This window comes from Phasianus colchicus, chromosome 7 (assembly GCF_987193195.1).
Source record: "Phasianus colchicus chromosome 7, bPhaCol1.hap1.1, whole genome shotgun sequence".
Lineage (NCBI taxonomy): Eukaryota > Metazoa > Chordata > Aves > Galliformes > Phasianidae > Phasianus > Phasianus colchicus.
In genome coordinates, this window is record NC_143442.1 from 32,625,812 (window position 1) to 32,651,690 (window position 25,879).

General features: G+C 48.0%; 2 protein-coding genes across 17 annotated transcripts in view; one reads left to right on the forward strand and one right to left on the reverse strand.

Moving 5' to 3' along the window:
- CPS1 (carbamoyl-phosphate synthase 1) overlaps nucleotides 1–11,970 on the forward strand; it is a 256,402-nt gene extending 244,432 nt beyond the window's left edge. For 6 of the 9 annotated variants that reach the window (XR_016468447.1, XR_016468446.1, XR_016468445.1 and 3 more), the window contains 4 exons: nucleotides 279–418; nucleotides 897–975; nucleotides 1,337–1,630; nucleotides 11,382–11,970. The gene's annotated coding sequence lies outside the window, so the exon portion shown is untranslated. Of the gene's footprint in view, nucleotides 1–278; nucleotides 419–896; nucleotides 976–1,336; nucleotides 1,631–1,712; nucleotides 2,283–11,381 lie in introns of those variants that run through there. The other 3 variants (XR_016468449.1, XR_016468452.1, XR_016468448.1) reach the window with 3 other exon arrangements.
- Nucleotides 11,969–25,879, reverse strand: part of ERBB4 (erb-b2 receptor tyrosine kinase 4) — a 507,767-nt gene continuing 493,856 nt past the window's right edge. For 3 of the 8 annotated variants that reach the window (XM_090144449.1, XM_090144446.1, XM_090144451.1), the window contains 3 exons: nucleotides 20,774–20,821; nucleotides 19,943–20,240; nucleotides 11,969–18,401 (listed from right to left, as the gene is read on the reverse strand). In XM_090144449.1, coding sequence (XP_090000575.1) covers nucleotides 17,965–18,401; nucleotides 19,943–20,240; nucleotides 20,774–20,821 — 783 coding nt within the window. In that variant the 3' untranslated portion in view covers nucleotides 11,969–17,964. Of the gene's footprint in view, nucleotides 18,402–19,942; nucleotides 20,241–20,773; nucleotides 20,822–21,090; nucleotides 21,139–25,879 lie in introns of all 8 variants that reach the window. The other 5 variants (XM_090144445.1, XM_090144447.1, XM_090144452.1 and 2 more) reach the window with 2 other exon arrangements.

The following is a 25,879-nucleotide window of genomic DNA, read 5'->3' on the forward strand; positions in this document are numbered from 1 at the left end:
CCAGCCAATGGAAGTTTCAGACCAGATGAACTTTGGGATGGAGACTGTCCCTCCTCCATTTTTATGGTGGACTTTTTATTGACCTCCCTGTGGGGAAGCATCCTATCAGGGGGATCTTTGACCCACCCTACAAGAAGAGCAGGTGGTGGGTGAGGGATCCACGTGGGCACAGTGGGATGCACGAGCATAGCGAGGAGGCACTGGGCTGGTGGTTTCCTCTTGCTCTGACCAAGCTGTCAATGCACGGTGTGAACAGAAAGCTCCTGATTTTCTATCAGGTATCCTAGGTGTGCAGCGGTGAGCGTGAGGACCTGGGGAAGGCTGCGGAACCCAACACCTGCAACGCAGTGCTGCTGGTTCAGGGAAATTCAGCCCCGTGGGACTGCTGCTCCCCCCTCTTCATCCCTTCCTCACGCCGGTAGGTGCCATTTGCAGGCTGCTTTCCCTTGGCCTGTGCCCTCCTGCTGTTTTTTCTCTCTCAATGTGAGTATGAATGTGCTGCAGTCTCACGGAAGGTGCGTCTGTGCAGAGGGGGTGGCTGGGGACCCCGCAGAGGCCATTCTTCTTCCTGGGCGACCGCAGTGACCCCCGCTGTCACCAGGCAAGTCTGCGCACTTGTGCTCTGCTGTCGGGGAGAGGTTTTATTCCGGCTCACCCTGGAGGTCCTCTGTAATGTATTGGGCCCTGTACCTCGCCAAAATTTTCATTTGTGGTCATGTCCCATACGCTGCTGGTCTTGAAAAATGCAGTTTCCGGTATTTGAAGAAAAGCCTCCAGCTGTACTGGAATTGGGCAGTATCCTCAGAGGCCCCTCTGTTAGCCCTTAGCAGCAGCCCCAGCCTCCTGCCACAAATGAGGCAGGGGAGGAAATGAGTTTACAATGATGTGTTCTGCAGAAGTGGCGAAGCGTGTGCTGGTGGCAGCCACAAGAAGAGCTGTCCGGTGGTTTTCAGGGCTGTCTGCACTCAGAAAAAGGTAAGAATTTTCTGTCGTTAGTAGCGGTACAGAAGAGCAGTGTCCTGGATAAGCAAACGAGCACAACCCCAGGGCTTCAGGGGCATTTTGCGCTCCGGTGCAGCGTGTCACTTGTTTGGCAAGGACCCTGGCCTAGAAATCAGGAGTTCGGGATGTATTTGGCAGCTCTGGCATCGGCTTGCTGAGAAGCTCAGACACCTTTTACCTGCCCCCTATTTTCAATCCAAAGTCCCTTTGGTTCTAACCCTCACCCTAGCCCTTAATCCTCAAAATTAGTCCCAAGATACCATTTGAAACTACAATATTCAAATAATAGCTTCTAAAATTCCTCTTCCTCCTTCTCTTTTTTCTTTATTAACAGCTATGGAATATTTCTAATGTGACAGGAAACATCCACCCCTGTTTCTCTACTATATTTGACGGAAATGAAGCTGCCCGCCTGCACAGCGGTACCCACCTCTGAATAGTTCGCTATTCTGGGCCCTATGCAATTTGGAGAGCGGCAACCTAACTATTGGAGCAGCAACAGCTTCACGAAGTTCTCTCAGGCATTGCAGTCCCTGCTTCCTGCCACAACTCCTGGTTCCTGCATGGAAAGCATCACGGATCCCAAGCAGGTGGAGAGGTCGGCCTTTCATAGAATCGTAGCCTTCAGGTAAGGCTGATTTGTCTCTATTTAGAGGTAAGCCATATTAAGCACATTCATTATCTACAGTTCATTTCCCTTGGCTTGACAGGACTCTGGGGTGCCACAACTCTTGTTTAAAACAAATCATTGCTGTGACATTCAGTGCAGCTAAAGACTCCTTTCATGTACCAATGAGGCATGGCATGTGATGACTTCAGCTGTGGTTCAGCTGCCAAAGGAGGGGGTGCTGTGCTCCCCAGTTTCTTGTGGATCAGAAGGAGAGAGATGGAAACAGAGGAGGCAGGTGCTACACTGCAAGTGGTGAAAGAGATTCAGCTGGCTTGTCATGCAGCACAGCCCTCCTGCCCTCCGCAGTCCTGCTCCCTATCGTGCCAGGAGTGCACTTGGGTAGAAAGGTCTGAAAAATCAGGACAATTTCTATTGTATGGGAACAAAAGGTTTCCTTTGCTGTAATTTCTCTGTTAAGCTCTGCACAAGGCCCCTGCAACATGTGTTGTGCACAATGGGGACAAAAGCAGATCACTGTGGGGATGTTGCACAGAGGGATATGGTTTAGCGAGAGCCAGTGGTGATAGGTGGAGGGTTGGGCTGCATGATGTCTTGGGTCTTTTTGCACCTTAGTGCTTTGGTGGTGGTGGAGGATTCTCTGGTGCATAAAAGGGAGCCATGACTAGTTGATTCCTATTTTGATTTCTTTGGATTTCCTATTGTTCATTTTGTTTTGTAATTTCATTGTTCTACATTTTCTTATTTTCTAATTCCTTAAATTACTTTTCTTTTTTTTCTTCATTTCCATATTTTCCTTTTCTTTAAAAAAAAAAATTTCCTTTTTTAAAATTTAATTTTATTTTTACTTTTTATTAATTTAATTTATTTTTTATTTTTATTAATTTATTTTTACTTTTAAAGCATTTTTCTAAGCAATGTATATATAATATACAGTGGGGGGGTCTGGGTATTGCGTGGTATTGCGTGGTATTGCGTGGTATTGCGTGGTATTGCGTGGTATTGCGTGGTATTGCGTGGTATTGCGTGGTATTGCGTGGTATTGCGTGGTATTGCGTGGTATTGCGTGGTATTGCGTGGTATTGCGTGGTATTGCGTGGTATTGCGTGGTATTGCGTGGTATTGCGTGGTATTGCGTGGTATTGCGTGGTATTGCGTGGTATTGCGTGGTATTGCGTGGTATTGCGTGGTATTGCGTGGTATTGCGTGGTATTGCGTGGTATTGCGTGGTATTGCGTGGTATTGCGTGGTATTGCGTGGTATTGCGTGGTATTGCGTGGTATTGCGTGGTATTGCGTGGTATTGCGTGGTATTGCGTGGTATTGCGTGGTATTGCGTGGTATTGCGTGGTATTGCGTGGTATTGCGTGGTATTGCGTGGTATTGCGTGGTATTGCGTGGTATTGCGTGGTATTGCGTGGTATTGCGTGGTATTGCGTGGTATTGCGTGGTATTGCGTGGTATTGCGTGGTATTGCGTGGTATTGCGTGGTATTGCGTGGTATTGCGTGGTATTGCGTGGTATTGCGTGGTATTGCGTGGTATTGCGTGGTATTGCGTGGTATTGCGTGGTATTGCGTGGTATTGCGTGGTATTGCGTGGTATTGCGTGGTATTGCGTGGTATTGCGTGGTATTGCGTGGTATTGCGTGGTATTGCGTGGTATTGCGTGGTATTGCGTGGTATTGCGTGGTATTGCGTGGTATTGCGTGGTATTGCGTGGTATTGCGTGGTATTGCGTGGTATTGCGTGGTATTGCGTGGTATTGCGTGGTATTGCGTGGTATTGCGTGGTATTGCGTGGTATTGCGTGGTATTGCGTGGTATTGCGTGGTATTGCGTGGTATTGCGTGGTATTGCGTGGTATTGCGTGGTATTGCGTGGTATTGCGTGGTATTGCGTGGTATTGCGTGGTATTGCGTGGTATTGCGTGGTATTGCGTGGTATTGCGTGGTATTGCGTGGTATTGCGTGGTATTGCGTGGTATTGCGTGGTATTGCGTGGTATTGCGTGGTATTGCGTGGTATTGCGTGGTATTGCGTGGTATTGCGTGGTATTGCGTGGTATTGCGTGGTATTGCGTGGTATTGCGTGGTATTGCGTGGTATTGCGTGGTATTGCGTGGTATTGCGTGGTATTGCGTGGTATTGCGTGGTATTGCGTGGTATTGCGTGGTATTGCGTGGTATTGCGTGGTATTGCGTGGTATTGCGTGGTATTGCGTGGTATTGCGTGGTATTGCGTGGTATTGCGTGGTATTGCGTGGTATTGCGTGGTATTGCGTGGTATTGCGTGGTATTGCGTGGTATTGCGTGGTATTGCGTGGTATTGCGTGGTATTGCGTGGTATTGCGTGGTATTGCGTGGTATTGCGTGGTATTGCGTGGTATTGCGTGGTATTGCGTGGTATTGCGTGGTATTGCGTGGTATTGCGTGGTATTGCGTGGTATTGCGTGGTATTGCGTGGTATTGCGTGGTATTGCGTGGTATTGCGTGGTATTGCGTGGTATTGCGTGGTATTGCGTGGTATTGCGTGGTATTGCGTGGTATTGCGTGGTATTGCGTGGTATTGCGTGGTATTGCGTGGTATTGCGTGGTATTGCGTGGTATTGCGTGGTATTGCGTGGTATTGCGTGGTATTGCGTGGTATTGCGTGGTATTGCGTGGTATTGCGTGGTATTGCGTGGTATTGCGTGGTATTGCGTGGTATTGCGTGGTATTGCGTGGTATTGCGTGGTATTGCGTGGTATTGCGTGGTATTGCGTGGTATTGCGTGGTATTGCGTGGTATTGCGTGGTATTGCGTGGTATTGCGTGGTATTGCGTGGTATTGCGTGGTATTGCGTGGTATTGCGTGGTATTGCGTGGTATTGCGTGGTATTGCGTGGTATTGCGTGGTATTGCGTGGTATTGCGTGGTATTGCGTGGTATTGCGTGGTATTGCGTGGTATTGCGTGGTATTGCGTGGTATTGCGTGGTATTGCGTGGTATTGCGTGGTATTGCGTGGTATTGCGTGGTATTGCGTGGTATTGCGTGGTATTGCGTGGTATTGCGTGGTATTGCGTGGTATTGCGTGGTATTGCGTGGTATTGCGTGGTATTGCGTGGTATTGCGTGGTATTGCGTGGTATTGCGTGGTATTGCGTGGTATTGCGTGGTATTGCGTGGTATTGCGTGGTATTGCGTGGTATTGCGTGGTATTGCGTGGTATTGCGTGGTATTGCGTGGTATTGCGTGGTATTGCGTGGTATTGCGTGGTATTGCGTGGTATTGCGTGGTATTGCGTGGTATTGCGTGGTATTGCGTGGTATTGCGTGGTATTGCGTGGTATTGCGTGGTATTGCGTGGTATTGCGTGGTATTGCGTGGTATTGCGTGGTATTGCGTGGTATTGCGTGGTATTGCGTGGTATTGCGTGGTATTGCGTGGTATTGCGTGGTATTGCGTGGTATTGCGTGGTATTGCGTGGTATTGCGTGGTATTGCGTGGTATTGCGTGGTATTGCGTGGTATTGCGTGGTATTGCGTGGTATTGCGTGGTATTGCGTGGTATTGCGTGGTATTGCGTGGTATTGCGTGGTATTGCGTGGTATTGCGTGGTATTGCGTGGTATTGCGTGGTATTGCGTGGTATTGCGTGGTATTGCGTGGTATTGCGTGGTATTGCGTGGTATTGCGTGGTATTGCGTGGTATTGCGTGGTATTGCGTGGTATTGCGTGGTATTGCGTGGTATTGCGTGGTATTGCGTGGTATTGCGTGGTATTGCGTGGTATTGCGTGGTATTGCGTGGTATTGCGTGGTATTGCGTGGTATTGCGTGGTATTGCGTGGTATTGCGTGGTATTGCGTGGTATTGCGTGGTATTGCGTGGTATTGCGTGGTATTGCGTGGTATTGCGTGGTATTGCGTGGTATTGCGTGGTATTGCGTGGTATTGCGTGGTATTGCGTGGTATTGCGTGGTATTGCGTGGTATTGCGTGGTATTGCGTGGTATTGCGTGGTATTGCGTGGTATTGCGTGGTATTGCGTGGTATTGCGTGGTATTGCGTGGTATTGCGTGGTATTGCGTGGTATTGCGTGGTATTGCGTGGTATTGCGTGGTATTGCGTGGTATTGCGTGGTATTGCGTGGTATTGCGTGGTATTGCGTGGTATTGCGTGGTATTGCGTGGTATTGCGTGGTATTGCGTGGTATTGCGTGGTATTGCGTGGTATTGCGTGGTATTGCGTGGTATTGCGTGGTATTGCGTGGTATTGCGTGGTATTGCGTGGTATTGCGTGGTATTGCGTGGTATTGCGTGGTATTGCGTGGTATTGCGTGGTATTGCGTGGTATTGCGTGGTATTGCGTGGTATTGCGTGGTATTGCGTGGTATTGCGTGGTATTGCGTGGTATTGCGTGGTATTGCGTGGTATTGCGTGGTATTGCGTGGTATTGCGTGGTATTGCGTGGTATTGCGTGGTATTGCGTGGTATTGCGTGGTATTGCGTGGTATTGCGTGGTATTGCGTGGTATTGCGTGGTATTGCGTGGTATTGCGTGGTATTGCGTGGTATTGCGTGGTATTGCGTGGTATTGCGTGGTATTGCGTGGTATTGCGTGGTATTGCGTGGTATTGCGTGGTATTGCGTGGTATTGCGTGGTATTGCGTGGTATTGCGTGGTATTGCGTGGTATTGCGTGGTATTGCGTGGTATTGCGTGGTATTGCGTGGTATTGCGTGGTATTGCGTGGTATTGCGTGGTATTGCGTGGTATTGCGTGGTATTGCGTGGTATTGCGTGGTATTGCGTGGTATTGCGTGGTATTGCGTGGTATTGCGTGGTATTGCGTGGTATTGCGTGGTATTGCGTGGTATTGCGTGGTATTGCGTGGTATTGCGTGGTATTGCGTGGTATTGCGTGGTATTGCGTGGTATTGCGTGGTATTGCGTGGTATTGCGTGGTATTGCGTGGTATTGCGTGGTATTGCGTGGTATTGCGTGGTATTGCGTGGTATTGCGTGGTATTGCGTGGTATTGCGTGGTATTGCGTGGTATTGCGTGGTATTGCGTGGTATTGCGTGGTATTGCGTGGTATTGCGTGGTATTGCGTGGTATTGCGTGGTATTGCGTGGTATTGCGTGGTATTGCGTGGTATTGCGTGGTATTGCGTGGTATTGCGTGGTATTGCGTGGTATTGCGTGGTATTGCGTGGTATTGCGTGGTATTGCGTGGTATTGCGTGGTATTGCGTGGTATTGCGTGGTATTGCGTGGTATTGCGTGGTATTGCGTGGTATTGCGTGGTATTGCGTGGTATTGCGTGGTATTGCGTGGTATTGCGTGGTATTGCGTGGTATTGCGTGGTATTGCGTGGTATTGCGTGGTATTGCGTGGTATTGCGTGGTATTGCGTGGTATTGCGTGGTATTGCGTGGTATTGCGTGGTATTGCGTGGTATTGCGTGGTATTGCGTGGTATTGCGTGGTATTGCGTGGTATTGCGTGGTATTGCGTGGTATTGCGTGGTATTGCGTGGTATTGCGTGGTATTGCGTGGTATTGCGTGGTATTGCGTGGTATTGCGTGGTATTGCGTGGTATTGCGTGGTATTGCGTGGTATTGCGTGGTATTGCGTGGTATTGCGTGGTATTGCGTGGTATTGCGTGGTATTGCGTGGTATTGCGTGGTATTGCGTGGTATTGCGTGGTATTGCGTGGTATTGCGTGGTATTGCGTGGTATTGCGTGGTATTGCGTGGTATTGCGTGGTATTGCGTGGTATTGCGTGGTATTGCGTGGTATTGCGTGGTATTGCGTGGTATTGCGTGGTATTGCGTGGTATTGCGTGGTATTGCGTGGTATTGCGTGGTATTGCGTGGTATTGCGTGGTATTGCGTGGTATTGCGTGGTATTGCGTGGTATTGCGTGGTATTGCGTGGTATTGCGTGGTATTGCGTGGTATTGCGTGGTATTGCGTGGTATTGCGTGGTATTGCGTGGTATTGCGTGGTATTGCGTGGTATTGCGTGGTATTGCGTGGTATTGCGTGGTATTGCGTGGTATTGCGTGGTATTGCGTGGTATTGCGTGGTATTGCGTGGTATTGCGTGGTATTGCGTGGTATTGCGTGGTATTGCGTGGTATTGCGTGGTATTGCGTGGTATTGCGTGGTATTGCGTGGTATTGCGTGGTATTGCGTGGTATTGCGTGGTATTGCGTGGTATTGCGTGGTATTGCGTGGTATTGCGTGGTATTGCGTGGTATTGCGTGGTATTGCGTGGTATTGCGTGGTATTGCGTGGTATTGCGTGGTATTGCGTGGTATTGCGTGGTATTGCGTGGTATTGCGTGGTATTGCGTGGTATTGCGTGGTATTGCGTGGTATTGCGTGGTATTGCGTGGTATTGCGTGGTATTGCGTGGTATTGCGTGGTATTGCGTGGTATTGCGTGGTATTGCGTGGTATTGCGTGGTATTGCGTGGTATTGCGTGGTATTGCGTGGTATTGCGTGGTATTGCGTGGTATTGCGTGGTATTGCGTGGTATTGCGTGGTATTGCGTGGTATTGCGTGGTATTGCGTGGTATTGCGTGGTATTGCGTGGTATTGCGTGGTATTGCGTGGTATTGCGTGGTATTGCGTGGTATTGCGTGGTATTGCGTGGTATTGCGTGGTATTGCGTGGTATTGCGTGGTATTGCGTGGTATTGCGTGGTATTGCGTGGTATTGCGTGGTATTGCGTGGTATTGCGTGGTATTGCGTGGTATTGCGTGGTATTGCGTGGTATTGCGTGGTATTGCGTGGTATTGCGTGGTATTGCGTGGTATTGCGTGGTATTGCGTGGTATTGCGTGGTATTGCGTGGTATTGCGTGGTATTGCGTGGTATTGCGTGGTATTGCGTGGTATTGCGTGGTATTGCGTGGTATTGCGTGGTATTGCGTGGTATTGCGTGGTATTGCGTGGTATTGCGTGGTATTGCGTGGTATTGCGTGGTATTGCGTGGTATTGCGTGGTATTGCGTGGTATTGCGTGGTATTGCGTGGTATTGCGTGGTATTGCGTGGTATTGCGTGGTATTGCGTGGTATTGCGTGGTATTGCGTGGTATTGCGTGGTATTGCGTGGTATTGCGTGGTATTGCGTGGTATTGCGTGGTATTGCGTGGTATTGCGTGGTATTGCGTGGTATTGCGTGGTATTGCGTGGTATTGCGTGGTATTGCGTGGTATTGCGTGGTATTGCGTGGTATTGCGTGGTATTGCGTGGTATTGCGTGGTATTGCGTGGTATTGCGTGGTATTGCGTGGTATTGCGTGGTATTGCGTGGTATTGCGTGGTATTGCGTGGTATTGCGTGGTATTGCGTGGTATTGCGTGGTATTGCGTGGTATTGCGTGGTATTGCGTGGTATTGCGTGGTATTGCGTGGTATTGCGTGGTATTGCGTGGTATTGCGTGGTATTGCGTGGTATTGCGTGGTATTGCGTGGTATTGCGTGGTATTGCGTGGTATTGCGTGGTATTGCGTGGTATTGCGTGGTATTGCGTGGTATTGCGTGGTATTGCGTGGTATTGCGTGGTATTGCGTGGTATTGCGTGGTATTGCGTGGTATTGCGTGGTATTGCGTGGTATTGCGTGCCCTTTTTTATATTTAATTTTTTTTAATTTTTTTTTTTTAATTTTCCTTTTTTAAAATTTTTTTTACTTTTAAATGATTTTTTTATATATATTTATAAAATATATAACTGTGGAGGGGCTGGGTATGGTGTGCTGTGGTGTGTTATGTTGCGTGAAGTTGCGTGTTATTTTATGGCGTGCAGTGCCGGGTTGTGGCGTGCTGTGTTTTGTGTTAGTGTGTGTTATTGTGTGGTATTGCGTGGTATTGCGTGCCTTTTTTTTAAATTTTCGTTTTTTAAAATTTATTTTTGCTTTTAAATGATGTTTTTATATATATTTATAAAATATATAACTGGGGGGGGGGCTGGGTATGGTGTGCTGCGGTGTGTTATGTTGCGTGAAGTTGCGTGTTATTTTATGGCGTGCGGTGCCGGGTTGTGGCGTGCTGTGTTGTGTGTTAGTGTGTGGTGTGTGTGTGTGGTGTTAGCGTGTGGTGTGTGTGTGTGGTGTTAGCGTGTGGTGTGTGTGTGTGGTGTTAGCGTGTGGTGTGTGTGTGTGGTGTGTGTGTGTGGTGTGTGTGTGTGGTGTGTGTGTGTGGTGTTAGCGTGTGGTGTGTGTGTGTGGTGTGTGTGTGTGGTGTGTGTGTGTGGTGTTAGCGTGTGGTGTGTGTGTGTGGTGTTAGCGTGTGGTGTGTGTGTGTGGTGTTAGCGTGTGGTGTGTGTGTGTGGTGTTAGCGTGTAGTGTGTGTGTGTGGTGTTAGCGTGTGGAGTGTGTGTGTGGTGTTAGCGTGTGGTGTGTGTGTGTGGTGTTAGCGTGTGGTGTGTGTGTGGTGTTAGCGTGTGGTGTGTGTGTGTGGTGTTAGCGTGTGGAGTGTGTGTGTGGTGTTAGCGTGTGGTGTTAGCGTGTGGTGTGTGTGTGTGGTGTGTGTGTGTGGTGTTAGCGTGTGGTGTGTGTGTGTGGTGTTAGCGTGTGGTGTGTGTGTGTGGTGTTAGCGTGTGGTGTGTGTGTGTGGTGTTAGCGTGTGGTGTGTGTGTGTGGTGTTAGCGTGTGGTGTGTGTGTGTGGTGTTAGCGTGTGGTGTGTGTGTGTGGTGTTAGCGTGTGGTGTGTGTGTGTGGTGTTAGCGTGTGGTGTGTGTGTGTGGTGTTAGCGTGTGGAGTGTGTGTGTGGTGTTAGCGTGTGGAGTGTGTGTGTGGTGTTAGCGTGTGGTGTGTGTGTGTGGTGTTAGCGTGTGGTGTGTGTGTGGTGTTAGCGTGTGGTGTGTGTGTGTGGTGTTAGCGTGTGGTGTGTGTGTGTGGTGTTAGCGTGTGGTGTGTGTGTGTGGTGTTAGCGTGTGGAGTGTGTGTGTGGTGTTAGCGTGTGGAGTGTGTGTGTGGTGTTAGCGTGTGGTGTTAGCGTGTGGTGTTAGCGTGTGGTGTTAGCGTGTGGTGTGTGTGTGTGGTGTGTGTGTGTGGTGTGTGTGTGTGGTGTGTGTGTGTGGTGTTAGCGTGTGGTGTGTGTGTGTGGTGTTAGCGTGTGGTGTGTGTGTGTGGTGTTAGCGTGTGGTGTGTGTGTGTGGTGTTAGCGTGTGGTGTGTGTGTGTGGTGTTAGCGTGTGGTGTTAGCGTGTGGTGTGTGTGTGTGGTGTTAGCGTGTGGTGTGTGTTGTGTGTTAGCGTGTGGTGTGTGTGTGTGGTGTTAGCGTGTGGTGTGTGTGTGTGGTGTTAGCGTGTGGTGTGTGTGTGTGGTGTTAGCGTGTGGTGTGTGTGTGTGGTGTTAGCGTGTGGTGTGTGTGTGTGGTGTGTGTGTGTGGTGTGTGTGTGTGGTGTGTGTGTGTGGTGTGTGTGTGTGGTGTGTGTGTGTGGTGTGTGTGTGTGGTGTGTGTGTGTGGTGTGTGTGTGTGTGGTGTGTGTGTGTGTGGTGTGTGTGTGTGTGGTGTGTGTGTGTGGTGTGTGTGTGTGGTGTGTGTGTGTGGTGTGTGTGGTGTGTGTGTGTGTGGTGTGTGTGTGTGGTGTGTGTGTGTGGTGTGTGTGTGTGGTGTGTGTGTGTGGTGTGTGTGTGGTGCTATTGCTTGTTATTGCGTGCTACTGCATGCTACTGCGTGTTGTGCTATAGCGTGTTATTGCGTGTTGTGTTATTGCCTGTTATTTTATTGCATGTTGTAGCGTGTTATAGTGTGTTATTGCATATTATGTTATTGTGTTTTAGGGCGTGTTTTGAGCGTGGTGTAAGGCAGGGGTGCCCGCCGCCCTTCCTTGTCACGGGGAAGAAGCCCTGCGAAGAAACTCGACGCGCACACGAAGGCATTTTGTTTCGTATTTTATTGAATTTCATTTATATTAAATTAAAAATATATTTCTGACAGATTCATGTAACAAAAAGGCAGAACAGTTTTCAAATTGTTCAGCTGGGATGAGCGTGGGTCGATGCGAGGTGGGTCGCAGTCTACATTTGCCTTAACAAACAGATAAAGCTCTAGCCCAAGTGCCATGAGGAGAAACGTGGGACTGCACACGGGGGGCAAAGTATAACCGCACACAGAGAAAGTCTGCAGGCTTCTCCCCAGCCTCCAAACACGACAGAAGGGGAGGGAAGGCAAAAAGAAAAAGAAAAACAAACGAGAAACCATGAAAAGAAGGGAAATTATGCTAAAATATGTACCTAATATTAACCCAGGTCAGTGTCTTAACGGTGCATAATCCTCAACAGCTAAAATATGAGAAAGGAAAGGTTAAAGTAACGTTACGCCACACACAACTGGCATACCCTACTGTGTAAGCAAGTGCAGAAAGTCTGAACACACCACAATAGTGCTAAAACACAGAATCACACAGAATGACAAAAATGGTATTCCTAACCGAAAGCGGAGGGTGGGAGGGGGAAGAAAGAAAAGGGGAGGGAGCTCATAAATCACAAGCAAATTACCTATATACAAATCAACCCTAAGGACGATTATGTTCCAAATAATGGTGACCACAAGGAAAATAAAAGCAACATTATCCTTATTTACAAATGCAACTAGCTGTGTTTTTAACAAGCTATAAAAATACTATTCACATTTTCAAAGTAACATACAGTAGTTTTTGTATTTTTGTGTTTTTGTTTCAGAAAGGCAGCTAACTCTGAATGCATCACTTTGCGCGAAATGAGCGTCTTCCCCAACAAACAGATGCTCCTCTTCTTCTGAAGGTACTTCTAAGGCAGAATTACTGTGTTGTGATCTCTTAGCGCTGTTAGAACCCAGAGAACTGCCCCGAACCCAGAGCCCCCTCAGCCCCACCTCCACCTCTCTCTGCTCCTGCATCTCCTCCCGGCTGGGGCCCAACCTCGTTGTCTTCCCAGCTTGGGAAGGTGAGCTTCACCCTACAGAACACATAGTTTGAGGACCACAAGGACAGCCAACGTATTTTAGATATCTCTGTTTTTACAAAGAGATTTCTTTCCCCCTCCATTTCCCCTCCATACCCTAGGGTTGCTACCTCTTTAGAAACTCCAGCTTACGATGTTGGGGAAATGTCAAAAACTGGGCAGAAGATAAACCAAACCAAAAGGTGAAAACCATTGCGAATAATGTTACAAATGCACACCCATTTCCAGCGTTGGAATGCTATTAAAAACTGTGTTCTCAATAATTTGCATTATCGGTATGCTCCACCGTGAAAAGACGAGGACCCAGCAACTTCCTTCTGCCCCACCTGCAAAGGAACGCTGCCTTGAGTGCATTCAAAGTTAGCTACCCCTTACACAGCTGCTCAGTATTAATCGACCCATGTTACAGCAGTACCAGCTTATGCTACATATGTCATAGTACCTTACCTCAAAGGAACGGCATACGTATCTACATTTATAAAATACCATTCACAGTTTATTACTGTGGTTATCCCAAAAGGGCTTAGTCTTCGGAGCGCTATGGACATAATAGGGTGTTTTATCCCTAAGAGGGCTCGCAGCCTGGGCAGGGCACAGGGACGGGGGTGCTGCCATCGGCAAGAGTGTGCTGTGCAGGGTGCACCTCAGCCCCGATGGTTCCATCCGCAACGCTTTTTGGAGCACAATCTCATGGCTTTTTTTTTTTTTTTTTTTTTTTTTACTGGGAGAGAGAGGAACAGGGATGCATCTACTCACGTGGCCTGACACCTTACAAATCTCTAAAATCCCTCTCTACCGAGGTCCAAAACTCTCTAATTATAAAGAAGAATTAAAAAATAAAAGTAGTGCTAACTATTCACGCTTCCTAACAGGGATAATGTCCTTAGCTTCCTCCTTGCTCTTCCTCCTGGCTCGGCACAGACCTCCCACCCCACCTGGGCTCACCACTTCAACCTACCTCTGAGTTTCAGCAAGTCCCACTGCCATCAGACATACGTCACAGATCCCAGAGGATGCTCTGCCTTGTCCCGGCTTACACACAGATACCAGCCGTGGCCGTGGGACAAATGGAGATGCCTTACCTTCCAGCCATCTCCCCGAGAGCAGCGAGCCCCCTCACAGCGTCAGGTACTAAAGCGGAGTGGTGGAGTATGACCGTGTGCTTCAGTAGAGTGACTTGCGTCCACCTTCATTCTTGGACATTTGAGAGTTGCTTCAAACCGCAGAACATCGTTACTTATTCCTGATTTGAAAACCCCACTTTAATGGTGGCCATTTCTACCTGCGTAACACTTAGCAAAAGGCCAAAAATAAAAACCAAGGCATGTTCTGAGCAGCTGGGGCTGCCCTCATGGACAGCCACTCTTCTTTGTGTGTGAGGAAATGTAATACCGCAGCCACCAGCCCCTGCCTGTGCGCAGCCCTGGCTTGCGGAAGTGACATTTGAACCCAAATCCAGACTGCGTAACAACAGATGAGCTGCTCTGTCAGCAGCAGAGATCTACAGCTACAGGTGACAGATCTAGAAATGAACGGATGTACAGTCTTTTTTATATTATTGCAAGTAAAAACATCTCTTTCAAACAATGGCAGAAGAGAACTCCGGGTGATGCTGTCTGCTCTGAGGAGATGGTCTTTAAGAGCGCAAGAGGTCACTGATCACCTGAGGCTTGACTAGTCCTCGTTAAAGCCTATTTTCTACAGGTCCCCCTTGAGCTGAAGAGCCTTCAAAGGAGATGAACGCCTACCTGAGCTTGCACCCAGCTTTCAACTGGCAATAAGCACTGGATCCCCTCTGCCCGCACGGGTCCCGGTAGCAATAACACAGCTGCCCTGCACACACCATTTCAAGGCTTCTCCTCGCTACGCCAGAGGACCGCGTGAAATGAGCTCACTGCATACGGTCCCTGCGGTCAGGAGTGCATTTCCACCAAGTGCTGGGATCCAGGGTCAGCGCAACCTTTTTTTTTTTTTTGTAGGAGGAGAAACATCTCTGAGCTGAGCTTCGGGTACCTGGAGCAGATCCATGTGATGACTCCAGTCACTGCTATGCACTCAAGACAAGTTGTAAATGCTCCACTACATCTAAGCAAATGGCCATATATGCTTAACTCCTTAGCTATTTTACAAAAAAAAAAAAAAATTATTTATTTATTAAAGCAATCAATGAGGTGCAGCTTCCGCTTAGGTCAGAACTAGCCCTCAGCTCGGCAGGTAGCATCTAAAAAGATCGCTGCAAGAGAGAAGGTGAAAACAGGCTGTTGCTCTCCTTCATTTAGCATATTTGCCTTAGACAAAGGCCGAAAGAGGTATCTGCTATTGAGAAGCAGTGCACTGCTTTTCTTTTATGCGTGAGCAAAAGGAAAACCTCAACCAATAGGCGTCTGCCTGTGAAAAAACCATAGGAGCCGATGGTGGCGTGTAATAGATACAGCTGTAGAACCAGAGAATTAATCAGAGATGGAGAAAATAATTCTGCCGATGCTCACCTACAGCTTTGTGCTGACAAAATGCACTTTGTGTGTGGATAGCCCCCAGTGCCAGGTGACAGCCTGCCCCACGCGCTGCCTCCGTCCAAGGAACGCTGCGTTCCCACGCTACCAAGCGCGCCTTACCCACAGACAACGATTACAATGAATAAATAATTCAAGCTACGTAAGAAATGCTAAAATGTTATTTACATTTTGATTCTTTTGAACACCGGTCCTACTTACTTTATCACCAGAGGAACAAACAGGTCTCCACCTTCCACGAGCAGCTGTCTGATTTTGGAGACGCGTGTCCCTCTCCCCCAGTCGCTTTCACGTGCCCCTCTCTGAATTCACGCACAAGCGGTGCAGCCATTGTTTTTCTCCATTTGGAGTTACTCTGTTATGTGACCTGTTCAGGGATAAATGGACTACCCCTTCTTCCCCCTCTGCTCCGCCTACCTACAGCACCTAAGCTGCTTACGTGCTTCAATACTGTCACCAGCAAACCTTCCAGGAGTGAGGTGCCCAGGACACTGTGTGCCATCCTCTGTTTCCCATCACAATCAGGAAGTTACAGATGGCGTCAGAAGGAGACGCAGCCTTTGAGCTACGTGACATTCCCCGATCGCTGATCTCACCTCAGCGGTGTGCTGGTCATTTGCTCTGTTCCCATCTGGCCCGGCATCTCCCTTCAATAGCTCCAAAGAGCCCCACGCAGCAAGCCTAGCAGTGCCCTGCAGCCGGAGGTGAGCTCGGCTGGCTCGAGATGGCCTGGGCGCACGTGGCACAGGAGCAGGCTGTTGGCAGAACCAGCCCCGGCTCAGCGATCACACGTTTCCTTTCCGCCACCGACCGCCCAGCTTCTAAAACTCCTCCTACCTTTTGTCAGGCTGCCCCCGAGCCACCAGGATTGCAGTCCGTATTGCAAGCTGCGTTTGTAGGCAGGATTGTGGAGGAACCGGATTCAACTTCCAGACCACTGATTGTTGCTGGTTTTGTTGCGGGGTTACCCCAAAGATCTCGCCATTAATAGCACTGAAGTGCATAAACTGAAATACTGCCCTCCAACAGGTATTACTCCCCCTTCTTAAGAGCCTTAATGAGACACAGACAGCTCTTTACAGGTACTTAATGCAACCTGAAGATTTTCGGTGGGAACCAGGTGCACAAATGCTCACGCAGGAGGCGTTGGCACACCAGGAGCAAACCATCAGCAGCGCTGCTCCACCCCTCCCAGCTCCATCTGCTGAGCACACCCCGAACAGTGGCTGGAGGTTCCTTCCCGGCAGGAGGAGGGGCGTGCAGGTTTCTACCTAAAAACTGAGGCTGATGAACGCAGAACCCGGTGCGGGGAGGCCAACTCATACCTGTTTACATTTTGTGACCGAAAGCTCTGCGAGTCGTGCACATTTTGACTTAGCAAACATCACGTACGCCGTGTTCTGTGACAGAGTAATCCTCCTGTTAGAAAAAAGCATTCCGTACCGTGCTGCACGCCGGAGCAAGGCATTCTCCTCCTTGGATCCCTTCCAGGGCTTGCTGTGCTGTCCTTCATGCGGCAGCAGTGAGAGCTGGCTGCTCTGTCACTGTGTTCTCTGAAACAGTCAATGCAATGCCTCTCCGAAATGGTGGACGGTGTACCAAAGACTTGATATGCTTCATTTTGGCATTTCCACAGTCATCCTTTACATATAATTCACTTTTTTTAAAATTTAAAATTATTATTTTGTATTTTGCTGGTCACTTCCATATTGCTTCATTCAAAATCCAGAAAACAGTTCAAATAAAATCAGAGCTTAAGTGCAAACTAACTTTCCAGTGAACTTCTATGTGCGTTTTCTCCAGTCCAGTGTCTTTCTTTCTTCCAGTTCCAAGGACCCTTCCCACCAGCCCCACGGAGAGCCGGGCTGACTCCGTGACCCACGGCGAACTCTCCGGCGCTCCGTCTCATCCTCAGCATTGCCTGACAGCATCCCCAACTACCTTCGTGATCCCAAAGAAGAAAAAGAGGGAAGAATTTATTTGCGTTTATGTACCTATGTTCAGCAGGTATAAAACAGGAAAACTGAGCCTTCTACGTACAAATCTTGATTTCTTGGCCTTTTAGGTTCAAGAAGAACACGTGGGGGGTGGGGGCTTTGTTACTCGTTTCTGAAAGGATTTTTCTGTTTAAAACGTTTGTCCCGTGGGCACATATACAAAAATGGTCATGTCACGCATCGGTTCTGAGCTGGAGTCTCTGCGGTTAGGAAGCGGCACAAAATCGTGGCGTAGCTCAGAACAAGATTGCGCTGGCTCTCAGAGTCGCATCGTCATTTCTGGGAAAGCCACGATGAAGATCGGAACGATTATGAAAAGCCAAGTTAGCCATTTTCAGTTGCTGGGATAGAAAGTATTAGAGAAAGAAACTGGATTCTCAATCTCAATTACTGTGCTATTACACGCGATATAAAAATTGTCCATTTTTCCCCCTAATGGAAACCGCATTGAGATTTCCAGGAATGCTGTACAGACTCATCAGTTCCTGAGAGAGACAGCCTCTCTGTGGCTTCCCCTACAGCGGCGTCTGGGTGGAATCACTGAGACTAGCTTCACGGCAGATGACGCTGCCATGGATTTTCCGTACCGTCTGGCTTCTCCGACCGCTCGCCCCTCAGATCTGCGGAAGGCGAGAAACACCAGGCTGTACACTCCTCCTCTCAGTCTCCTTCCTTCCTTCTTTCCTTCCCTCTTTATTTCCTTCCTTCCTTCCTTCTTTTCCGGTTCCCAACCCAATCCACGAATGACTCCAAGACATCCTTTCACTTGGAAATAGCAAAAATGAGTGAACTGGCAAGAAGAGGAAGCTCGTGGGAGGAAAAAAAGGGAAGTAGGGAAGGGAGAAGGAGAAAAAGAGAAAGAGTGAGGCAGCTAGAAGGGGTTGCCTTTCCACTTCTGTATGACCGCGGTTGCTACACCACTGTGTTCCGGTGTCTGTAGGGCGGCGGGGGCAGCACAGTGCCAGGTTTCAGGGAGAACTCAGAGAGGTATTCGGGATTCTCTGCCACAATGGGCCGGATCCGTCCGTTCTGTTTGTAAAAGTATTTTGTGCTGTACTCTTGCAGGTAGTCCGGGTGCTGGAGAGTGCTTCGTGGGGGCAGGCTGTGATTCCAGTAGTCTGGGTTGTCAAAGGCCTTCTTGGCTTTCTCTGGCAAATTGTTCTTCAGGTACTCAGCGTTTTCCAAGGTGTTTGCAAAAGTGTTGAGGTACAACGGCTCATTCACGTACTCATCCTCTGCTTTGGGCTGCCCGTTCGGAGCGTTGTGATACTCTGGGTTGTCCACAGCTTGGAGATCTCCGTTCTTTCGCCGGGAGACAAACGGGTTCTCTTCCACTGGATTCAGGTAATCTAAGGAAAGATAAAAAAAAAACAATCAACAACGATTGAGAGAAGAGCATCCACATAGCAAGCCCTCTTGTTATGTTACCGTCAGGCTCAGACCAGTGCCTTCTTCCGCCCAGCCATTCCTACGACTCCGGATGACACCAGGTGCCATCTGTGTTGAACGCGCTCTCTTGCTAAAAGCGAATTTACAGCCTAAACAAGCAGCATGAGCTACAATTAAGAGCTGGGACCCCGGGAAACAGCGACTCGCAGATGCACAGTTGAAAACTGAACTGCAGCTCACGCTGAACCACAGCCAGTGCCTCATCTGATCCTGGCCTTCCCGCTGGAGCACGAACTACAGGGCCAAACACACGGAGCCACTTCTGTCCCTATGGACGACTGTGCAACCTTGGATGTATCAGTCAAACCCTCTGCTCCACAGTGGGTCTATTCAGAAAGCTCTACAGAAATCTTAGTTAGCCCTTGGGGATGGCTTTTGTGCAGAGAGGCTTAACTTCTAAGACAGCTTCATTTCTAATAGAACAATCTGCCTGATTAAAAACTGTCCATCCTTGAAGGACAAAGGGCCTTGAAGCATTATGAAAAATAATTGAAGTGAGTCATGGAAAGGGTACAAGAGAGTCTTAACGTTAGCTCCAGAACAGTTGGCACACGTTACAGAGGCTTCAAAACATTTGCCGTGGGTTAACACCACAAAAAGGTGTGGCTTGGTTGTAGAAAGGTTTGAAGGTACCTAGGAAGGAGATAGGAAGGATAGGAAAGGAGAAGAAAAAAAGATATTGGCTGCCTTAAATTACAAGTGCACGTGTCTCACAGTCCCCTCTGTTTCCACCGTGAAGCAAGAGGCTTCCAAATTCTGTAGCAAACCCAGTAGTTACTTGGCATTTACGTCTGCTTTAATTAATTTCTTTAAAGATAATGCTAATGTTTGAAAGCAAATTACTAACGACACATCCCCTAACAGCAAAATAGTGCCGTCACTATTTAAAAAGAAAGGAGAGAATGAAGGCCAAGAGGGAAGCATAGCGCTGAGCTGGCACTAACGTAGGCACACGCCACCTCGCAGCGGCGGTCTCTCCAAAGCACGCTGCATTGTTTCAATCCTAAACTTCTCTCGGGTGTAAAATGCCAACCGTGCGCATCGGTTCTGTGATATGTTCAACCTGACATTTACCAACCACAATGCTGTGACCATAAAGCAGATCAATAAACAAAGCAAAGTGGAGACCGTGGCTGGACAAAGAAAGATTCTTGGAAAAAGCACAAATATTTGTCCTTGGATAAGATCATTCCTCTCTCTTGTTCCCTTCCAGCCTCAAAAAACGAAGGGGGAAATACGAAAACATTAAAGCGGTGTCAGCTCTCTCAAGCAGAATATTAAGCAATGAGAAGGGAATCCCCCTGCAAAGAAATTTTAATCCAGTCGGAACGTCTCAGTCCTGCTGGGTTAGCTGATGAAGCCACTTTTTGTGAAAAGCAGTTGATGTAGAAAAATAGAGAACGCAGTCATGGGGAACTTCTCTGGAAAGACAAACTGTTACCTGTTTTGGGTTTGTCTCGCATTGGCGTCATGTAGCCGTCCTCGTCCAGCTCTCCCCGGATCACCCGCTCAGGTATGAAGACCGTGGGATCGGCGCTGTACCTCTGGGTGCTGCTGTCCTCCTTTGCCAGCGTGGCCACCTGCTTCCGCAGCGTGCCGTTGCAGCAGGTGTCTTCAAAGATCTCCGCTGTCGCCCCCTGAGCAACTGGGGCTTCTGGGATGATGCAGCCAGGAGCTCTGTACGGCATCGGCACTCCCTGCTCTGCAGCATAGCCGCCATCTCTGTACACGAACTGGTTCTGTTGGGAAAGAGAAGGCAGCTTAGAAGTGAGACTGCAAAGAGAGGCAAGATTCTACAAGGCATGCCTGCAGCTCTCCCGCCGCAGCTGCTCAATGATGCATTTCACAGGGCAGTAGAAGCCTCATCCATCCTTCAGACTGCTGCATTTCCAGTGCTGCAGGATTACCAAAGCATCCACTTCCCGTGCTGCTGAGCAAATCCCTTCCCTAGGAAGAGCATCAGTGCAGGGAGGGCAGTGAGGAAGCTGGCAGGAAATGAGGCTAGAGATGGGGTATAGAACTTATCTCCTATGCAAATGAGGAGGCTGCAGATAGCTGCAAGAGACGAGCAAACACGTTTTCTCCTATTCTATTACTGTGGCAACCTCCCGTGATTTCTGAACAAAACAGTTAAACCTTATGCAAGGGAAATCTCCTTCTACAGAGGAAGTCGGGGACAGAGGACGTTGCCATCTCTGAACTCGGTTTGCTCCCAGGGGGCTGCTCACAGGGCTTCATCAACACCTCATCTCATCAGTTCAACTCAACCTACCATTCTGCTTCTCAGCAAGGGCGTGCAAGGAAATTTCGACATCATGACCTATAAACGGGAAGGAAAAATGGACAGATTCATCCAAGCCTGTTTTCTAAATGCTTTTCCAAGAAATACTGGCAGTGATTTTGCCTGTGGATCCCTGGAGCTCATAGATAAATCCAAGCCCTGACTATCGGATGGCTTACACGTATATAAACTGCATTCAGTGTTGGTTTTTGAGACATTTATGTAAGAATAAGGGAAGGGAAGCAGAAAACAGGTAGTGAAGGAAGGAAGAAAACCTAAAGAATGAAGGTTGAATGTGAAATACTTACTCCTGACATAGGGGTGTAGGCAGGAGGAGGGCTGTGTCCAATTTCACTCTAACGGGAAAGAAAAATGGAATGATGGATACGTAATGAAAGGTCACATGAGTGAAACAAGTTGCATGAGCTGAATGAGCTAATGGGGAGAAACATGCACGTCAGATTTCCTCAGTGAATCCGAAATGCAAACATGTTAATGATGGCCCATGTCATACTGATGTGAAAAAGCTGTGGGCCTTCCTGCCTGCCCCAGGGAAGGCTGCCAGGTTCCTTTGTTGGGTAGGGGTGAGTTGCACAGATGCTAACAGATACTACTGAGAGTTCAGGAGGTTGTAAGGCAATGCCTCCATGCAGATACATTTGTTTTGATACCATCAGCACAGAGGCTGTATCTGTATCTGTGCTGCTCAAAACTGACTTATTTCTCATTGAGGAAACGCTGAGTTTTTGGGAAGAAAACCAAAATAAAACAGAGAAACATTATCATCTATTTTCCTACTGCCAAAATGCTGCATCTTATATTTCTAGATCTGTCCTTCACAACTGCTTTGATTCCCATTTTGTTTCAGAAACTTCCTTGGGTTTCCCTTACCTCCTAGTTCAGGGAGAGAAAAAGCCAGGATATTAAAAAAAAAAAAAAGGATGAACAACTGAGGAAAAAATCCCTCATCCTTGGGTAAGAAATCTGACCACACTGACAACACTTCACTTAAGAAGGTGCCTTATTCATGAAAATCTCTTGTAGAAACGTATCTGTACCGAGAGCTATACTGAAAGTACAATTAGAGAAGATGCACATCGTCACACCACAAAGATGGGATGTATCACAGTCAGCTTTTGCCTTCTAAACCTTTTGCCAACACATCACTAAGACCAGCCTTTATAAAGAGAGGCTTTTGGTTTAAGCTCAGTATCTGCATCAGGGAAAACCTTCACAATGAATGTGGGAGACCCTTTTTGGTGTTCACAAATGGGCTCAATTTGGTGATAGAAATATTACCATGGCCATTTTGAAACTCAAATGGAGCACCTTTTATCTGAGGTGCAAACATGGTGGATAAGCCCTAGTTTGGGACACACTTTTCTGCACTTTCATGCAAATTCATCTGTATTTAGCCAAGCAATAACCTCCTAACAAAAGGCTCCAGGCTACAAAATACGAAAGTGCAGGAAAACCCGTTAGCTCAATGAACCTTTGCATCAGCTGTCTGCAAAGCCCGAGCAAGAGTCCCTCCGTGCATGTTTTTTTCCCCAGGGAAACGAGCAGCTGGAAGGGAATGCAGGGGAGGAACTTGCCTGTGGCCTCAGTGAGCCCCTGCCGGTGCCCAGGGAATCATCACAGAATCATAGAATTGCTCAGGTTGGAAAAGACCTTCAAGATCATCAAGTCCAACCTCAAGATCATCAAGTCCAACCTCAAGATCATCAAGTCCAACCTCAAGATCATCAAGTCCAACCTCAAGATCATCAAGTCCAACCTCAAGATCATCAAGTCCAACCTCAAGATCATCAAGTCCAACCTCAAGATCATCAAGTCCAACCTCAAAAGGTAAGAAATTGATGAAGAACTGTGAGGATCTTAAGAGAAGTGATGCTGGAGGAGCAGGCGATGGTCAGGAATCAGGGAATGGTGGCCTGCAAAAGAACAAATCAGTGGCCAGAGAGAGACGCTGAGATGTGCAGGGAGACAGGAGTCCAAGGAGGGAAGGTGAGGAGCTCTAAGTCTGAACATGGCAAGAAGACACCTGGATGACACTAATCACAAAGCCAATGTGCCCTCAGGCAGTGCCGTGTCTGGGCAGCCCCAGTGGCAAAGATCTAGGCTCGGTCAGTCTGGGGACTACAGTGCTCCCCTGTGTGCATTGTAGGGGACACTGACAGTTGGCCAATCCTTCCAAGAAATAGGGTACTTACATTCCCATGGTGCCACAGTGTATTCGAGACAAATGTACTCAGCCAGAACAACAGCCAAGGTTCACAAGCAGGAATAGAAGAACCAGAACCACGGAGCGGTTGCATGGCTGGCACTACCACAGTTGAGATAGACGATGATAAGAGAGAACAAGAAACACCTGACCAGAAACTAATCTTTTTTAAAGGGACAAGACCAGAGATGAGCAATACACATCTGAGCAGACTGTGCAGCAGGGTTGTAACTTGGCAGTGTTCTGCGAGAGGCCCCTTTGGGACAACTGGAACAGTCCTCGGAACAAGGAGCATTGTGCCTTATCATCTGCGATACCTCTCACTTTTCCTTTGTGTGGCAGATTTATTGACATTAGTGGCAAGGTCAGGCTACAACTTACATTGCATAAATGGATAAAAACCATCCTCTGAGCTTGTCAGAGACTCCTACTGCATCCTCTGTTGGGTACAAGATGTTCCACTGCAGAGGATGGACTGACATCTCTTCACCCTCCAACCTCCCATTTCTTTCAATTCGGGGAAGCTCTTTGTCTACTCCAAAAAGATGGGGAAGCAAAAGAATGAAGACAGGTAAGTAGTGATAGGACAAGAAGAAATGGTTTTAAACTAAGACAGGTTAGATATTAGGATGAAGCTTTTCACACAGAGGATGGTGAGGCACTGGAACAGGTTGCCCAAGGAGGTTGTGGATGCCCCATCCCTGGAGGCATTCAAGGCCAGGCTGGATGTGGCTCTGGGCAGCCTGGTCTGCCGGTTGGTGACCCTGTGCATAGCAGGGGGTTGGAACTAGAAGAGCATTGTGGTCCTTTTCAACCCAGGCCATTGTAGGATTCTATGAATTGGTAAGACGTGGTCCACAGAGAGTGGTGAGGACTTGGACAAACTTGGCAAACCAAGTATTCTGTCAACATGTTTGACTTCGATATGAAGGACTATGCACCTTTGCCAGTAAAAATTTAGATGATTAACAACTGGAAAAAGAATATTGCTCTAGGATGGCCATGACATCTATCTATGGACATGCTGTGCTCCACCCTCATACAGAAGGCTGAACCCACTGTCCTATCTTTAGATTTTCTCGGCTGTGACTCTGACATTTAAATACATACTATGCAAGTATAACAACAAACTAACATGCCCTCTAAGAACAGTCCTGTTCAAAGGCATCAGGAGAGAACTGACTAGCATTAATGCATTTACTGCTATTTTTGCTGACAAGACCCTCCCCGCTTAGTGCACTGCCAGCTGAGATCACAGTAATGGTATTTCATCATGCCTCCCCCCCTCAGCTCTGTACTAAACATAGCTGTCTTGCAACACTCTTAGCACAGACCCTTACAGCTTGGCTCTTCTCAGAACCACAGGTGTCTGCACTCTTTTTTAATCCTTTACTGTTTTTCCCCATGAGTTAATGCCCTGTGGCTGCTGTTCCAAAAAAGGAGGCAAAGAAAACAGCTGTGGTGCCAATTAACGAGGCTGAAAATGTGATATAATTGTTTAAATGCCTTTAAATTGCCTGCTAATTGCAATGTGATGTCATCATTTTGTGGGCTTCCAAGAGAAGCTCTGAAAGCCCCAGCTCATTGTTATTGGTCAGTACATGAATCGTGCTGTGAGCAGAAAACACATCTGGATCTCAGCAAGAAAAACTTAAATAGCTTCATTTGTATGCACGATTCAGTTTACTCCATTCCTCTTTTTTTTTTTTTTGGCTCTGTTTAATTTACATTTAAAAACACGATGTTGAAAAAAGCTGATGTTCCTTTCCCTCCTAGCTCCAGTGTGCACAGCAGCCATCTACACTTTAACCCTAAGCAGTCTCCAAAAGGAGGCTCGTCACCAAAATGCCTGAGATTTCATTCTTCACACTACAAGACTGAATTTCCAGCACAAACATGACATCAGGGAGAAAAGATAAAAAAAAAAAACAAGCATATGTGCCCTAAAGGCTTATATAGGCACTTTGGTATTAACCACCAGTGACACGCCAGCTCTTGTAACAGCTAATGCATGTGTAAAATGAGCCCTGATAAAGGAGAGGTAAATAACACTTCGGTGAATATTGGTTTGTGTTATTGTTTTCTGTTCATTAATTTCATTTTCCAATTCCTCGCTTCTAAAGCCTCCCAAAAGCAAACACCTCCTCCTTTACAGCAGGGACACAGTATTTTCTGGCTGCCTGTTAAACTGCAATGAAATGGAAGCGGTGTTGGGTCCTGCTGCCCACACGGTCCTAAAGGAAGCACAGCCTGCCAGCAGCACCCTCACAGCTGCACAGCTTGCTTGCCCTGCACCCGCTGAGTTTTGCATACGCGTCTGATAGCACCACATAATTACTGCTTGTTATTGTTCTTAAACAGTCTGCTAAGCTCATGTGATTGCAAAACTGTTCTTTACTAAATGCAAGGCTGTAGTAAAGCATGTATATATATCTGAACCAAACCAGAGCCACCCCACACCCAGCTCTCTCCCTGCCAGCTGCTCTCGTATACAGAAAGCTCCATGCCAGAGAGCAGGAGCAGAGCACCGGCCTTCCCACTGCCCACATCTACTGCCCAGGAGCACCTTGTGCTCCACACCTCAGGCCTCTCTGCAACACTGCTCCGTGCCACTTCTGTCCTGGTTTGCGTGCACTTACAAATAACTCTCTTTGCTCCTTACCTGATTTGAAACCAAGTAGTCAAACCGTATTCACCTGACTTAAAACCAAATCAGATTCTCAGGCTCAGGCCACCAAGCTGCAGCCTCCTAGCACAGCAGGCTGAGCAGGTCTTGCTGTGAGCACCACTAACGCAGCATTTAGCTCAGAAAGAGGATGGCTGCTGTATGCGGGTGGATGTGAATAACATGCCAGGACTGCTCTAGGAGGGCT